This window comes from Triticum aestivum, chromosome 5B (genome assembly GCF_018294505.1).
Source record: "Triticum aestivum cultivar Chinese Spring chromosome 5B, IWGSC CS RefSeq v2.1, whole genome shotgun sequence".
In the NCBI taxonomy this organism is placed as follows: Eukaryota; Viridiplantae; Streptophyta; class Magnoliopsida; order Poales; family Poaceae; genus Triticum; species Triticum aestivum.
This window is the reverse complement of record NC_057807.1, coordinates 138,959,216-138,976,688: the sequence shown is the minus strand read 5'-3', so window position 1 is coordinate 138,976,688 and position 17,473 is coordinate 138,959,216. Positions and strand designations below refer to the sequence as shown.

Below are 17,473 nucleotides of genomic sequence, written 5' to 3'. Positions count from 1 at the left end.
GTTGATAGGATCCAGGTTCGTCTCCAGTCGACCAGTCTCCTCTTCAAAGTTCTGGCAGAACTCTATAGACACAACCCAAAGTTAAGGCAGCAGTTTGGTGGTAAGACCATAATTAAAAGCCTGTTAGATACAAAGGGTTACCTTCAAGCATGAGGAATAGCTTCTTGGCGAGTCCTCCCAGATAAGTCTCCAGATCATTCTTCTTTCCTGCCAATTCGCTGGCCTTGTCACTCAAGGCAATCTTGTCATTCTTCAGTCGACTGGCCTCCTTGTTGGCCGCATCAAGAGCAGCTTTCAGATTGGTGTTCTCCTCTTCAAGTTTGCTGATTGAAGCCAGCTTTTCTTCGGCGAGCTTGGTCTTCTCTGAAGCTGCTTTTTGCACCTCAGCGAGGTCAAGATCCTTTTTTTTTCAGAGAATCCCTCAGTTTATCTGCAAAATCACAGTGAGATCAGACTCAGGAATGGACAAGAAACAAATGCAGTCGTCAAGGTTCTCACCAAACATACCTTTTGCCTCCTCCTTCGCCTTCGTGAAGTTCTCCTGGACAAGCTTCAGATCAAGTTCGAGCTGGATATGCTTGTTCTCCAACTCAGTATAACGAGCTGCAAGCTTGCAAGATTTCTGTGAAGGACCAATCGACAGACGTCAAAGACAGATCACTTCCGGGTGACTAAGAAAAAAAATCGTAGTATCTCTAAGACTACAGTCGAATCTAAACATTCGACTATAGTCTCGGGGACTACACCCAGTGGGTGCACTCAGCGTGCCCCCACTAGTTAGAGTCGATCAGTCGACCAAAAAGCAGAAAGGCTAACCACCAACAGTTAGCCACAGTAAAAAAAGGGTGTTCTTCAGACCGTAGTCGACTGCCAACAGTCGACCACAGTCTCGGGGACTACACCCAGTGGGTGCACTCAGCGTGCCCCCACCGGTTTATGATTCCATTCGACCAGATCGAGTGAAGAAAGTAATGAGAAAAAGCTCAAGACGTAAAAACTATGGTCGACTGCCAGTAGTCCACCATAGCCTTGGGGACTACACTCAGCGTGCCCCCACCAATCCAGAATTTCAATCGACACACCCAGTGGGTGTACGACAGATACTAAGATTATCAGAAAGAAAAGTTTTTCAGGTATCATATCCTAACAGAACAGGCGGTGATAGACTAACCTGAACATTGCTCTGAAGGGCTGAACTGGCGTCATAAGCCGCTTGACTGGCGTCTCGGATCACCTTCACTTGCTCCATCATGACCCCCGCCTGGCGTATAGCTTCTTTAGCAGCGCTTGCTTGGTCCTCTGGGATGTGGTGGGTGGAGAAAAGTGAAGGCTGATCAGCACTCGACGACGAAGGGCGAGCACTCGTCAGCGGCACCACAAAGGATACGGTAGGCCGAGTGACGTTGTCCCCCTCCACAACCAACATCTCAGGTGCTGATGCGACCTGAGCTGTCTTGCCAGCAGACGCTCTCCTATTCCTCCTCTGCCTTAGTGGTTCCTTGTCATCATCATCAGGAAGATCAATGATGATATTAGATGGAGCTGCAGAAAAGAGTCAAAGTTAAAATGAAGATCCTACCGACTAAAAATGAAACTACAAAGGTCATACCAGGATTGGAAGTGACAGCATCCTCCATTTCTTAATCTTCAGGTCTGGTCGAGGTATCAGAAGTAGCAGCACTGCAATTTCAGAAATCAGTCGGTCATCTAACGAATCGACCAAGAATAAATCCATGAGAAACAAGAAGACACAAGTTACGCCATTACCCAGAAATAGTGGGGATCACCATTTTCATCTTCGGCGAGGCCTTCGTCGGCTTTGACGGCGCCACTCGAGATTGCTTTGGCGCTTTCTCAGTCGGTGCCGGAGAGGTCGTCCGAGGATGCTTGGTCGACTGCACAACAGGTGCGACCCCCTTGCCGCGCTCAACTGCAGGGTCATGGACAAGCTTGGATCCTCTTTCAGAACGGGGAGGCGCGACTTTGTCCTCCTCTTCCTCCTCCTCTTCTTCATCGGAGCCAGCATCTTCATCACCCTCATCGCCATCCGATTCCCACTCCTCTTGGCTTTCACCTCCACTTCCTTCCTCCTCCTCGGTCTATGCTTGCACCCCGTTGGGCATCGAATACAATTCGGTGGTAGCTTGAAAGACAACAAACAAGACAAAAGTCAATCGACTGATCTGCAGCAAAACAGAATGAACGAAACATGGTTACAGTCGGAGATAAGTGGTCATACCTTGTCTGGCTCATAAGACTGGTCGAGTGGCGGGATCCTCCTGGCCCCACGAGGGTTATCTTTGTTCCCTGTGATGGCAGTCATCCACCTCTCCAGTGTGGTGTCGTCAACCTCCTCTGGGTGAACCCGAGTGGTGTCTTCGCTACCAGAGTACAACCACATCGGGTGGCCTTGGTATTGGAGTGGCTGAATGCGCCGTCGAAGGAAAACCTCCAGAAGATCCATGCTAGTGACCCCCTCGTGAATGAGCTGGACTACACGCTCCATCAACATTTTAACCTGAGCCTTCTCCTTCGGAAGCACCTTCAGAGAGGACGGTTTGTTCACTCGACTCATGGAGAAAGGAGGGAGCCCAGTCGACTGGTCTTGGCAGTAGAACCAGATCGACTGCCACCCTCTAACTGACTCGGGAAGGGTCATGGCTGGAAAAGCACTCTTACTCCTCATCTGGACCCCAAGACCTCCGCACATCTGGATTACTTGGGTTTTCTCTTCATTCGGACTAGCCTTTTTCACCGTCTGAGAGCGACAAGTGAATATGTGTTTGAACAGGCCCCAGTGCGGCCGACAACCCAAGAAGTTTTCGCACAAAGACACGAAAGCGGCGAGATAGGCAATGGAGTTGGGGGTGAAGTGATGAAGTTGAGCCCCAAAGAAATTCAGAAACCCCCGAAAGAAAAGATTCGGCGGCAGAGAAAACCCACGATCGATATGGGTGGCTAAGAGGACACACTCACCCTCCTGAGGCTGCGGCTGCCACTCCATCCCCGGAAGCCTAGCTGCCCCATGCTCGATCAGCCCTTCGTTGGTCAGGTCGCCGAGGTCCTTCTGGGTGATGGTCGAGCGGATCCAATCCCCCTGGATCCAACCTTGCGGCAAGCGGGACCGCGACGAGGAACCACCCCGACTGGTCGCTCTTCCCTTCGCCTTCGCCGTCGCCTTCTTCACCCGCTCCAAAACCGTCGTCTTGTCCTTCACCGTTGTTGCCGACGAGGCAGGTACGGAGCAGCGGCGCTGAACAGATAGCAAGTGCAGCAAATGAATCTGAAGACGGGGAAGGGGAAAATGAGGGAGCACTGTTCAAAAAAACCCCGTCCGGCGCCTTATATGGAGTCGCTTCCGAGTGGCTAGCGGGTAGGCCCGAACAATCTTGTCAAATCCCGTAATAGTCACGCGAGCGATACATGGCGAAAAAGGCGGTGTGGAGATCGAGGCATCTCTGTCTTATCCTGCCCAAGTACCGCGGCCTTCTCCGCTTCGCGCGCTTCCCGAAATTCAGATCCCACTAAATCTGCTAACAGCAGGGCAACTTGTCAGATGGAAGGTTTCCTACGATCCGTCGCCCGGAAATCTCCAAGTTCATAAAGTTCACTCGACAGACATAAAGAATGGATCAAGGCGACTGAAAGAGAAGTTGACACCATCACTAAGAAGTCATTGATCCATAGTGAGACACACTCGCAGCACAAAAATCAGGTCGGAAATATTATCAACTCCTTCCTCACTCAAACCTCGATCCATTCGGGGGCTAATGATGAGGTCATGTACCTAGGGTAGGGTCATGGACCTGTCCAAGGTACCCTTCCCAAGGACATCTTTAGAAGAAACTCCCTTCCAGCCGACCTGGAAGGATTCCACTCGACAGACTCGAAGACACTCGACCATGAAGATTCACTCGACCACCAGGAGTTCAAGAGCCACTCTGTATCCAAACGGTCTGTAATTAAGTAGTCTTTATGGCCATGATGACACTTTATGTAAGGCGTTACCAGTAATGCCAGGCCTTAATGTACTTTAAACCCTCTGCTACGTGGGCTGGCTGGGTCCTGGCAGACACTATATAAGCCACCCCCCTCCACTGGCAGAAGGGTTCGCACCCTTGTAACTCATATGCATATAATCCAGTCGACCGCCTCCGGGCTCCGAGACGTAGGGCTGTTACTTCCTCCGAGAAGGGCCTGAACTCGTAAATCCCTTGCGTATACAACTACTCCATAGCTAGGATCTTGCCTCTCCATACCTACCCCCCACTCTACTGTCAGTCTTAGTACCACGACAGGCGGGAGCCCCCATGAGGCCCTAGGGTGGCACTCAAAGAGACTCCGGGGCGTGTACAACCCCACTCATTATTACGTGAGAGTGTCACAAGTGGATACCTTCACAGGCATGGGGCCTTGCTTCATGTCGCCTGATGAGGGCCCCGCCCTGCTCCTCCCTCAACCACCGTTGGGCGTCCGAAAGCCAGGACGAGACCAAGGGGCAAGGGGGACGCTAGCGGTGCCCTCGGCGACCGCAGGCCCTCCGCCGGGGGAAGGGCTCGCCGACGCCTTCCCCGGAAGAGGACCTACCTTCATGCAGTGCCTTGCTCCATGCGGCGTGGGGGAGGCCCTGGCCCCGGGCTCCCCCCGCGCAGCCCCCAGTGCATTTCGCCCGCCTGCAGCGAGGCCATCACCCTGGGGTCCTTGGCCGCTACAGTGGCTAGGTTCACCTGCGGTCCATGGTTAGCGTAATCGTTCTCCTGAGATATCGGTTGTACCCAATGGTTGTTGTCGTTGAAGGTGTCGGCTTCATGTGCCGCCGACGCCCAGCCTGGTGAGGAGAACCCGCCGGGGCCTTCTCTTGACGTGTACTGTAGGTCCATCATGCGAGGTAAGTAGGCGTCTGAAATTGCCGCGTCAGGGCCGTTGCCTGGGCAGCCCGCGTTGTTTGCCACCAGGCTCGGCGCCAGGCTCTGACGGCCGCTGGGTGTCATCCCAGCACGGCCCATGGAGGTGCCACCCGAGCTTGCCTCGCCCGCGGGTGGCATAGTCGAGGTAGGACGAGCAGTGCTATGGACCGGGTTGGTGCCGTCGGGTCCCCCAGGTGCTCCATGGAGGGGGCGTGCGGGCCTGGCAAGGGCTGGCACGTGCTCCTGCCACAGTCTGCGACATGGGCAGGGTGCAGAAAGGTGTCGCGCCCCTGCAGGCGGCATCAAGCAGCTCGGCGCCCGCTCTAGTAGGGCGTCGCAGCCGCTCTCCACCAACCTGCAACACAGCAGCTCTCGTGCCACGATGAGCGTGGCCCGCATGTTTGCCTGCTCCCGGTGAGTGTGTGGCGTCGTCACGGCAGCATAGCTTGAGGACCGCATGGTGGCGTGGTTACGGCACGACGCGAGGGTGGCTGGCGGCCTCCCGTGCTGCCCGCGACCAACGGCATTGGGCGGCGTGCGGGCCATGAGAAGCACGGAGTGGAGATCTTCCGGTGCAGACGGGACGGCTCGGGCAGGCCGAACAACCTAGTGTCCAACGTGAGCCCCCGGGGCGTCAACCATGAGCACCGCGGGGTGGCGGTGGATCGACTGGAGGAAGAGAAGCTCCGACGCACCCCTACCTGGCGCGCCAAATGTCGGATTACGGGTTCCGCAAACCCTTGAGAGGTTCGAACTCTAGGGTGCGTGCGAAGAACTCGACATCCCCGGTCTGCCTACTCGCCAATCTCACGGCCTAGCTCGATGAACTGGAACGAAACAGGACACAACAGTTTACCCAGGTCCAGGCCACCTTGCGGTGTAAAACTCTACTCCTGCTTTGTGGTGGATTGGTCTCGAGAGGATGAGGATGAACTAGTACAGGGGGAGAACAACCTCAGGAGGAGGTGTGTTCTTGTGCTCAAGTGAGCCGGTGAGTGTGAGGATGGAATGGATCCCCCGCCCATGGTGGTGGCTAGGTCCTATTTATAGTGGCCTTGGTCCTCTTCCCAAATGTAAGGCGGGAAGGGATCCCATAACAGCCAAATTCGAAGGGAGACAACTAGTACATGCTATCCTGACAAAAGCAGTCTTCGCCTGCAAAAGCCTCTGGTCGTGACGCTGTGGTGGGCTCGGCGATGACCACCGTCCTGACGGTCTTGGTCTCGTTGCACCGGAATGAAAACATTTGGCTGGTTCCTCGGGACTCCGCGCCCGCAATTCCCCCCTTAGCACCAAAGAGAAAACTGGTACACTACACCTGCTGGTGCCCACCTGGTCTTGGTCGTCATGTCTCACGTCATCCGGACCTCGCGAGGTGAGGCTTGCATAGAAATCTCCGCTCCTCGGGAGCCGACCTGAGGAGGCCGCTCCTCGTGGAGGTCTTGATGTCATCCGTCTCGCAAGGCTTGGCCCCTCGCGAGGGTTTTGAGTTGTTGATGCTGAAGTTGGGTCGTAACGGGCCATCGATGAAGCCACGCCGTGGGCCGCAGCCAGGCAAGTCTTGGTACCCCCGTTCCTAGAACGCCGACAGCGGGATGGGGGCTGATCGTCGCTAGAGAGATAGTGGCCAACCCGCCGACCTTGCTATCGGTGGTGACAACCAGTGTGGTGAACCAGATGGGATTTTTTTACCCCCAACCATTTCTTTGGTGCGGGCGGTGGAGGAGAGGTGGTTTCCGATGGCGACACGTAGAGGGAGTGGTAGAAAGATCTTGGCTACCTATTCCGGCCGGAGCTGCGGTCATCAGTGGCGATGGTGACACGTGGGAAGGCGGCGACGGGAAGGATGACTTGCGCGGGCGGGATAAAGAGGTGAGGGAAAGTTTATTGGGCCAGGGGTTAGTATTTTTAAGCGTCGTGAGCCAATTTTTCGGCACAAAGTAACTACTCCTCTAACTGATACAGTACTTCAGCTAGGTATGGTTTAGAAGTAAAATCAAAATTTGACTTCTCTATAGTTTTTTATGGATCGTCTGGAGATGCCCTAAGTATCCATCCAACCACATGTTGGTTTGTAGTTGGCTCTAACTCTTAGGGGACGCGCCTAACCCCTTGTTCACCATAATGAAATATCAAACACTCCCTCCGTTCCAAAATAAATGACCCAATTTTGTACTAAAATTAGTACAAAGTTGAGTCATCTATTTTGAAACGGAGGAAGTACAATTTAAGGTAGCCATAGTGGTGGTATCTTATGCGATATCATGCACTCGGGAATAACAAATATGCTTATGTGGCAGATAATTAAAGAAGAGAGAGGGGGTTAAAGTAACATTGGTAGATACCATATCATGTTAAATGTTACGCTACTTTGTGTCATGTATGGCAATAAATATGATCATCTATGATACTGCTCTATAATACTGTGCACTATGAAGAAAGTATCATATACTAGTATCATGATACTAGTACTAGCAAAAGGGCCCGTGCGTTGCAACTGGAGAAAAAAAATCTTAATCTTCAAAGTCCATGAAATAATTCTGCTGCATCACCGGTAACATTTTTTCAATTTTCTTTACATTTTCTAATACAACAACTTATAAAAAATCATGAACATTTTTTGGTTTTCGAAAAATTTTGTTTTCAAAATTGCGAACATTTTTTAATATGCTAATATTTTTATATCAATTATGAACTTTTTTTGAATCTACAAACATTTTATGATTTATTGACTATTTTATTTAGAAATTCTCTTTTTGAATTTTAGAACTTTTTGGAAGTATGAAATTATTTAAAGGAGAAAAAACGCAAATGAAAAAGTAAAATTAAAATTGAAAACAGGCTGACCGCACGTGGGCTGGCCCAAATGGGCACATTGCGTCTTCTCCCAGCATGCAGAGCTCGGTATATCCCTACTCCGTGGGCCAGCCCAAGCGAGAGATTTTCATCTGTGAAAAGATTTTTGTCACTTGTAGGTGCTGTCGTTGGGTAATATTTTGTGACTTTTGGGGCAATTTTTGTGATGTATCGTCAGAAGCACTAATGACTTTATTATTGGTATATATAAAGATCTTCAATGCGGTGAGAAGAGGAAGACAATATTTGCCTTTCCAAACAAAAGATTGTATTACCCTGCTCCAATCATACTTTTGCTTCTGGGATCCTTACTTCTGTCTATTGCTTTAGAAGATGAAAAACTGCAAAGGATTGTGTTATAGGTTCTCACATTAAGGGGAAGTTTTGAACGACTAACCATAGTTCCATGCATTGCTAGTGATCGAGGAGTATCAGGCCTTGGAACTGTTGCAGTTCCGTGTTGATCTTGAAGATCGCCGGGCAGAGTGTAAAACAACCATCATGACCATGGAACCTCAACATCCCAGAAACAAAACAAAGAAACCATAGAAATAGAAGGTGATCACCTCTTGATGCACCGCTTGCCGCTTAATGCACCGCGTGCCGCTTAATTCGCAAGATAGAGACGAACGTCCGCGCTTACCTGACGAAGATAGACGGTGACCACTGCGCTGGCGCGTCAACAGCTACCATCTTGGTCTATTCCGTTCTCCTTGCCTCGTGCGCCGCACCAGGAGGGGAGTGTTGCACCCCATCTCCTCTTCATCGAGCCCCTCCTCCCATGGACCCCAGCCCCAACTTGCCGGAGCCAGCAGATGAGCTCCCCCTTCTCTCTGCTCTTTTCTTCCCTTGCTCTCCCCTTCCTGTCCCCCTCCTTCTCTGTTTTTCCTCCTCTATCTGCTCATCTCCCTCCCTCGTTTCTTCTCCACAGGAGCCCTAGAGCCATGGACGCCCGAGCTTTGAACCACCTCGCCGACCGCTGTCGCATTCTTCTACAAGGAGACGCCAAGCTCCGCCCGGAGCCTCCTCGCTGGGGAGTTCCCGCGCCGTCCCTGTCACCAAGTCCGCCGTCCTGTGGCCACACATCGTCGGCGGCACAGTCGCGAGGAGGCGAGGTGGAGCGATTTGCTGGGAGCGGCTGGTGGGCTATTGGGCTAGGATCGGGGCAGGAAGGCGAGTCGGGGGAGGCTGTGTTGGGGATTTTGGTTGGCCTTTTCTTATTTCGCAACGAAACGTTTTGTCACTTATCAATGGCATTGGGGGTAATTATTTGCAACTTTTAGGCTATAACTTAAGGACGGTAAGCACTTTATTATTATTAAGAAAAGATATGATACTTCCCGCTATGAGTAGTCTTAGTTACTAAGAAAACATAATTAACTATTTGCACGTATTGTTGTCCTGGCAGGGACAAAATCACTGTTTTGACCTCTTTGAGAAAGTTAATCATGATTTGACCCTACTTTGCAAATATTTTCGAATTTGACCTTTTTACATCGCTTGCCTGAATGGCGCTATGCTCCACTATATAGCGCCGCCATGAATGGCGCCATGACGTTGCCAACGTGGCAGCTGGGCCCAGAGGCTGGGTACCAGCGCTATGCAGCTCCAATAGCGCCTACTCTCAGGGCGCGATGCCCGCTGCCTACGTAGCCGCAACCAGCCCTTAATTACGTACATCCACACTCGATGACATACCGACCGGTTGATCTGCTTTGCACAATTGCACTTGAAATTGTATGTATGGCTACCGACGGTACTTAATTAGTGTAATGTTCTCAATTGTCCAGGCTAGCCTAGCTATAAACATGAGAGCTAGCCACGTAGTTATACACGTATAGCTACTACCCCGTGAATATACGCTGGACAAGCTTAGTTACAACCAGGTTCAATGAGGAGCACACAATCGTAACTACCAACGCAGCCAAAGAGCATCTTCGTCCGATCCCGTAAACCCAGTCATCCAGCAAAATAACTGTCGATTTGCGGGACAGGGGCGATTTTGTCGATCCAAATAGATTTCGTATATGCCCCGTTCTGGATTGTTTTAGAGATCTTGCAAACCCCAATCCATTCCGCCATATATACAGGAATTATTTTGTTTTTGTCGGATTTGCTTTCGGCTTCCTTCAGTTCCCGCCTTCCGTGGCCCGCGCCGCCGCCGCCTGAAATCTCACTTCCGACCTCGCCGTCCAGCCTCGCGGCGCCGGAAACCGGCTGGTTGGAGTACTCGCAGCCGCCATCCGGACATGTGCCGCCGCCACCTCCAATGTCGCCGCTCCATCCGCCGCGCCTCCCGCGGCCGTTCATGCCGGCGCCTCCCCAACTCCTTCCACCGTTGCCATGAAGAGGAAGCAGCAGGGGAACCATGCACCTCGTCCAAGGGGCCGCAGCCGGCGCGGCACCTCCCTTTTTCGGCCCCGCTCCGGCTCCTCCCGACAAAGACCCTAAGGAAGAAGGCGATCACATCAAGAGGTCGGGCTCCTCCTTCGCCTCCGGCAGGCCACGGCCTCCCCATTCATGGCGACTCCACCGGTCCACTACTAGGGAAAATCCTAGTAGTAGCGCTTGTTTTTAAGCTAGTAGTAGCGCTTGTGCAAGCGCTACCACTAAGGCGCTACAGCTAACTAGTAGCAATAGCACTGGAAAGGAAGCGCTACTGCTATACCTAGTTAGCAGTAGCGCTTTTCTATAGTAAGCGCTACTGATAGTACTAAGTAGCAGTAGCGCTTCTTCTGAAAAGCGTTGCTGCTAACTTTTTCTGTATTTTTAAAAATACAGCTTGTTTTCGTTGTGGTTTTATATACAGTACTTTCATCATATGATTTTATGACCGTGATTAATTATTATATATAACAGTGGGTGAAATGAACGTGGAGTAGATTCAAGTGGAGGCAACATGTGGTGCATGTCGAAAGTACTACTAATCCAAACTTGATCTAGTGCTACATTTAATTATTCTATTCAAATTTACTTATAATTTCCTATTCTTTTCAAATTTACTTATTCAAATTTTCTAAAAATTTCCTATTCTATTCAAAAGACCTACATTTACTTATTTTTTTCAATTTCATATTTTATTCTATTCAAATTTACTTATTCAAAATTTCTAAAAATTTCCTATTCTATTCAAAAGACCCACATTTCCTTATTCTTTTCAAATTACTTATTCAATTTTTCTAAATACAAAATATGCTAAAAACCTACATTTAACAAAAACTAAAACCTATTTACAGAAAGGGGGAGGAGGAGGTGGGAGGAGGATGGAGGAGGAGGAGGGAGGAGGAGAGAGCAGGAGAGGGAGGAGGGAGGAGGAGGAAGAGGGGGCCGTCGGAGAGGAAGGAGGAGGATCGGAGGGGGCCGCTGGCGGAGAGGGAGGAGAGAGGAGGGCAGTGGGAAGAGGGAGAGAGGAGGGCGGCGAGATGAGGAGGAGGGAGGGAGGGGAGGGCGGCGAGAGGAGGAGGGAGATACCTTGGGGGAGTCGGCGGCGGCGGCGGCGACGGGCGACGACGAGTGAGCGTGTGAGGGAGAGTGAGGGACGCGCGCGGGGCGCCAGATGTGGATAAGGTAAGCATAGTCGTAGCGCTTTTTACAGATAAGCGCTACTGGTATCTAGCAGTAGCGCTTGTCAGAAGACAACGCTATTGCTATGTACAATATCAGTAGCGCTTTTTAAATACGAGCGCTACTAGTATACCTACACTGCCATGCAACCGTTGGCAACTATAGTAGTAGCATTTTTTATAACACAAGCGCTACTGCTACATGAATCGACGGGAGGAGGAAGACCACCTCCCTCGGCCCGGCCGGTGCACGGGCAAAGATCCGGAGAAAGAAGGCGATCACGTCCCAGGCTCCTTCTTCGCCTCCGGCTGGCCACGACTTCCCCATTCACGGCGACTCCACTGGTCACGCCTACGATGTGTTCGATGAATCGATGGGAGGACTCTACTGGAGTAAACACCTTCGTAACGCCGGAGCCTGAGGACAGAGGTCCACTACGAGGATGCCGCCGCCGTCGCATCATCCTTATTTGAGCAGACCAGTTTTCAAGTCCAACCCCAATGTTGTTGGCCTTATCAAGGAAGGATCTGATGATTTTTTATTCGACGCTACCATTGCCATCGCCGAAGATTTTTGATCCCTCTGTTCCGGCGTGTCTTCGATGATCGCCGGTGGTTCCATTTTTGCTCCAACATACACTCCAAATATACGCGTATTGTGTTGTGCGATACATATGCATGGTGGCCGTGTCGTGCATGCATGGAAGGACATGCAGCGTGCAATGGGGCATAGCGTCCTTGGCGCAGGCGCTATTTGAGCTGCATAGCGCCCCCGTCAGCGGCGCTATGGTACCTACCCCTGCGCCCCTCCGTGCCACTCTGGCAACTTCACGGCGCCATGAGTCGGGGCGCTATACAGTGGACCATAGCGCCCTTTTGGCAGGCGCGATGCAAACAGGTCAGATTCAAAAATATTTGCAAAGCAGGGTCAAATCATGATTAACTTTCTCGATAAGGTCAAAACAGTGATTTTGGCCTCCTGGCAGCGTATCCACGAGGCATCACATTCGAGTCTCCACCAGCAGGTACGCACCGGGAAGATAAAGAAATTAGAGCAATCTCACGTGACACGGAAGCAAAGCCAACATGACACGCGTTGCCATTACTAGCATGGCCACGTGAGGCCCACTCGTTTCCCGTGCACTCCACGAGCCCCGTCTGGCGCCACATACCATACCACCGCCTGCTTTCCCCTTCCCTATCAAATCCTCACTCCACTCGCCCCGCCCAGCCAGATCTTTCTAGAACCTTCAGCAACCCTAGGGCCCCAGCGAGAGGCATCTGCCGCCGCCATGGCCCCCAACCCCGCCGCAATCGCCCTCCTGGCCGCCCTCGACGGCAATCTGCGTCTCCTCAAGAGTAAGCGCCGTCGGCTCTGCCGCCGTCCCATGTTCTATCCAGTGTCGAATGAAATGATGTGTGATACCGGCGTCTCCATTGTTCCGGACACTCTCGTGTAGCAATGCCTATGTAGCGTGGTCGAATCTGATGTTCTCTCCGGTTAGTTTCTGAAAAAAAAATGGGCGTTAATTCCTTCGGCTTTGTTCTGCAAGTTAGGCAGAAACCGCCAAATTTGTGACTGCATGCATAGATAACTTCTGTATTTAGATCGATCTGGAGCCTCAGACGGTGCAAACATCTCCTTAGTGCACCACGCTCCTCAGTATGTTGGTGATTGTATTATTTGAATTTTTTTTGGCATCTGCAATTTCTCCATGCTAGAAATGTCCAAAAAGATGGATTTGCGGGTAACAAAGGACCCCAAAGGGCTCAACGCACTCCATTTCGCTGCAAATAAGGGGTCCCTGGAGATCTGCAAGTTCCTGGTGGAGGACGTGGGGGTCGATGTCAACTCGGTATCAAGCGTAGGTAAAATCTGTGCACCAGTAACAGGATTGCGTTGCCTATATTAGTACTTAGTACTGAAATGCCGCATTCTCCTTGTAGGTGCGACACCTATGTTTTATGCTGCACTCAAGGGAAATCTTCAGGTTGCCAGGTATCTTCTCGATCATGGCAGCGATCCGGCGAAACCTAGTGAGAGGGGCTTAACGCCGCTGCACAATGCAGCAGAGCATGGTGCGTTCCTCATTCTTCAGTTCACTTGGTCTCTGAAATAGATGGAAGGCTTACAGGATAGTAATAGCTTACAAATGTTTTTATACTATGTAGAAGCTCCTTCTCTGCTTAATATTTGCTTATATATTTATTGTTCCTCTAGGGCATTGTGAGATTGTAAGACTGTTGCTGTCCAAAGGAGTTGACGTGGATGTTATCAATTACCGAGGGACACCATTGCACATGACTGCTGCAAAGGGTCAGCATCAGGCCATGAAAATTCTGCTGGAGCATGGTGCTGATGTAAGCTGTTGATTTCACACCTAATTGTATTGCATGCACAGTTACAAAATGAAAAATAAAATGCGAAAAATTAGTCACCTGTAGCTTGAGGATGAAATGGTTCGTTCTCGAGATGCATCAGAATTCTTGCTGGACATAATTTTAATTATTAATTGGCCATTCATTTGCCTTTACAGCCCAACAGAGTAGTCAATCATATCTTCTCACCACTAATGATGGCATGCTGTGGGAACTCCTTGGAATGCATGAAGCTACTGATTGAGGTCCAGTAACTTGTCTGCCCTATTTGACGTATTTATGTTTCACTAGTCATTTTATCGACATCTAAACAATTGTTTGGAGCAGAATGCAGGTTAAATGTGCAGATCCTGTCTCTAAAGTTACCTTTGCATTTTGTATTTTCAATTCAATAGGCTGGTGCTGATGTGAATGGTAATAGTAGCACTGGACCAACTCCTTTAACGGGGGCAGTTGATGACGGCTCAACTGAATTCGTCAAGTTCTTGCTGGAGGCTGGAGCTGACCCTAACATTCCTAACCAGGTAACATAGCTCCGGCTTTCATGATGCTTCTGTTTAGCTATTTTAATGCTTTCATGCTTGCAGTATTACCTCCCTTGCAGACCTTTGGCTGCCTGGTAATCTATTATGCTACTATTAAGGTATCCCAAGTGAAGTGTGTTGTATACTCACCGTAGACCGACCATGTGTCAAGTATTGTTCAACCAGTGTCTGAATACGTCTGCTGGACTTTGCAGTCACCTGGTCAGACATTTCATGATTTGAAGCTGTAGCGATAGATTTTTGTGCCATGGTTTTGATTTTTTTTTCACAGCACATACAACAGGTTCGGAATATCATAGAATCGTGATGCCATTGTGCCAGTTCCTTTAAAAATTGTTAACCAGTAAGTTTCAGATCATACCATTGGAATTCCATTATTGAGATGATTCAACAATGGAATTCCAATGGTATGATCTGAACCTACAGGTCTGACGATTTTAGCGAGTGCACGATTACTCTGAACCTAACAGAATCACGACACTCGCTAAAACTTCAGTCACGTTGCTGCATGTCCTCCACATTTTGTTAGGTTCAAAATTCTAATACTGCCATCAGGATGAATTGATGAATAACTAGTTTTTATGATTTTCTTTTGACGGTATAGTGCACAGAACTAGGGTGAATTGTGCCTGCCTTCCAATTCATGACTTTGATCATCCACCAAATTCCTTTTTCGTACTGTTATATCTTCCATTTTCCATGCAGTATTATATTACATCTTCCTTTTTTTTCTTCCAACATAGCACGGGGATATTCCAATCAAGAGAGCAGCAGTCCGTGGTCAGCGTGAACTTGTTGAACTTCTGTTTCCTAAGACAAACCCAATTCCATCTGTGCCAGATTGGAGTGTTGATGGGATAATTACAACTATGAAATCTCCACAGACCAGGGTTCAGGTATGTGTGCGATTTGTTATTTGATTGTAAGATGAATTGTAGTTTCCTATTTAGATTGGAGTAAGTCATGACGCTCTTATGGATGCATTCTCCTTGAAAAGATTTCCACACAGTACAAATTCTCATGACCTGTATATACATGCATATAGGGTTTATTCCTGTGACCCCCGTATCTACGTGTTCTTTGTTCTTGATTTATTTCCGCTTTGACAACATATCTAGAAAATATGGTAATTGACACACGGTAATATTGATTATATTGTAGCTGCCATGTTCTCTCTCCAAGCCTGTATGTTTTTGATAAATAAATAATAATGGTAGAAAGATTGAAGTCACTACATCTGCACCTGCATTAGGAAGCCATTGAGCCCACAGTTATAGGTTGCTCTGCAGGTATTTGATTGGAGGATGTTACACATTAACTGAATTTCCCGTTGAAGTTTGTGTCAACATTTTTTTATTAGCAAATTGCTCACAAACTTCAGTGGTTCTGGTCATCCGGCACTTCCTCCAGCCAAGTCTGCAGTGTTAACAGAGGAAACATATATCATGATTATTATCTTAGGAATTTTGACCAATATATCAAGATTACTATTTTAGGATTTTTGACCCAGGAGTGTGTTTTCAACTGTAGCACGTACCGTGCTGCCTGAATCAGTCACATTCTCGATGCCTTTAAAGTTTAACCAAAATGCCTCTCTGTTCAGGATAGAGCTTCTGCGGAAGAACGGAAAGCTGATTTGAAGTCACAAGGGAAGGAAGCATTTGCCAAGAAGGACTACTTTACAGCAATGTACTACTATGGATTGGTAAGTGACTAAGTGCATGAACTAAAATAACTTGTTTGGAACAATACAAAAGAAGTTCAAAAGAAACAGCAGTTCTAGAACATCAGGTTCAGGATTGAAACTGCAGTGACTTCCGATTTCCTTATAGCAGTACAATTTGTTTGCTTAATGAGGTTCACAAGATTGACTGATGATTCATCATGGTTTATGTTGAAATGTTTGTGAAGGCATGGGTGTCTTACATCAGGATCATACAATAGAGTAACTACATTTCATTTAGGGTTGACACTTCATCTGCGACAACCTTTTTTGCTCAAGTCTGATGTGTGCTTATTTGTGCTTTTATTACATTTAAACTAATGAAAATGCAACAGTGTGCTTCAGAGAGCCTGTTAGACCCAGTTATCATTGCATGGAAAACTCATGCGATGCTAACCACATGCAAATGTAGGTGATGGAGATAGACCCACTTGATGCGACCCTGTTTGCTAACCGGAGCCTCTGCTGGCTGCGCATGCGAGAAGGGGACAGAGCACTGGCAGACGCTCAACGGTGCAAAATGCTGCGTCCTGGTTGGTCCAAGGCATGGTACCGAGAGGGCTCGGCTCTCAGTTTCATGGAGGTATAGTTGGTGTATAAATCAATCCTTTCGATCTGATTCAGTCTCTCGACCTGTGTCTCACTTCCTCTCATGGCATCCCTCCATTTACAGGATTACCAAGGGGCAGTTGATGCGTTCCAGGAGGCGCTGAGACTTGACCCTGAGAGCAGTGAGATCAAGAAGATGTTAAGGTAATGATGCCCTTGAATCTTGCATCATTTTGCCCCCTTTTGAATCTTACTCCAGTTCTGAGATTTTACTATGTTGTTTTGACGCCTTCCACTCTTGCAACCTGCAGTGAGGCCAAAAGCAAGGCTACTCGCTAAGAGTAGGACCTGCGATGGAGCTGACATATAAGCAAGTGCCTATGTCCTACAAAACTGTGATCATCTTGTCTTTTCACCGGCTACTAATCTACTACCAGGCCTGCTCGTATTGCAGCCGTTGACAAGCTAGCTACTTTTGAGCTGTGCTCGAGGCAGCTGCGGAGTTTCATCAGGAATAAGAGGAATCAAACATATTGTGATATGTATTAGCCGTGAAGAAAAATGAGTTGTTAGATGTACCAACAAATATATAGTTCATGAAGATCTTTCACCTGAGATAGACGAGGCCAGCATGGAAATCCCTTGCAAATCAAAATCCCCTCCAGCCACGTTGGGCAGGGCCTTTTGTTTTTTGACATCAACATATCCTAAGCGCTAATTTGGTTGCCAGGGGTCCTCCCGGGATCCACCTACTTCCCCTGGATAGGAATTTCACAAGCTGAATTAACCCAGGGGAGCCTACAATATAAGACTGAATTTTCTCAGTCTGGTCGCCGGGACCGACGCCCTATCAGGCTCAGAGCTCTGATTTACTGAATTCAGGAGACACTTAGAGAAATCGTGGGCAATTTCAGAGATGAAAAGCTAGGGTTCTTGCTTGAGGAACGAGGA

At 49.0% G+C, this 17,473-nt stretch overlaps 1 protein-coding gene across 1 annotated transcript; it reads left to right on the top strand.

Moving 5' to 3' along the window:
- Positions 1 to 12,436: 12,436 nt before the first annotated feature.
- LOC123110841 (putative ankyrin repeat protein RF_0381) lies at positions 12,437 to 17,137 on the top strand. Its single transcript, XM_044531463.1, has 11 exons — positions 12,437 to 12,685; positions 13,049 to 13,195; positions 13,274 to 13,405; positions 13,548 to 13,687; positions 13,864 to 13,950; positions 14,101 to 14,229; positions 14,994 to 15,146; positions 15,854 to 15,955; positions 16,386 to 16,556; positions 16,647 to 16,726; positions 16,834 to 17,137. The coding sequence occupies exons 1-11, from the start codon at positions 12,619 to 12,621 to the stop codon at positions 16,859 to 16,861; spliced, it is 1,236 nt and encodes a 411-aa protein (XP_044387398.1). The 5' UTR covers positions 12,437 to 12,618; the 3' UTR covers positions 16,862 to 17,137.
- The last annotated feature ends 336 nt before the right edge of the window (positions 17,138 to 17,473 follow it).

Bases quoted from the DNA above. Each gene is read 5' to 3' on its own strand.
- LOC123110841 (XM_044531463.1), top strand. From the start codon at position 12,619: ATGGCCCCCAACCCCGCCGCAATCGCCCTCCTGGCCGCCCTCGACGGC. The intron at 13,951-14,100 runs GTCCAGTAACTT...TCAATTCAATAG, and splicing joins GCATGAAGCTACTGATTGAG to GCTGGTGCTGATGTGAATGG. The intron at 16,727-16,833 runs GTAATGATGCCC...TGCAACCTGCAG, and splicing joins GAGATCAAGAAGATGTTAAG to TGAGGCCAAAAGCAAGGCTA.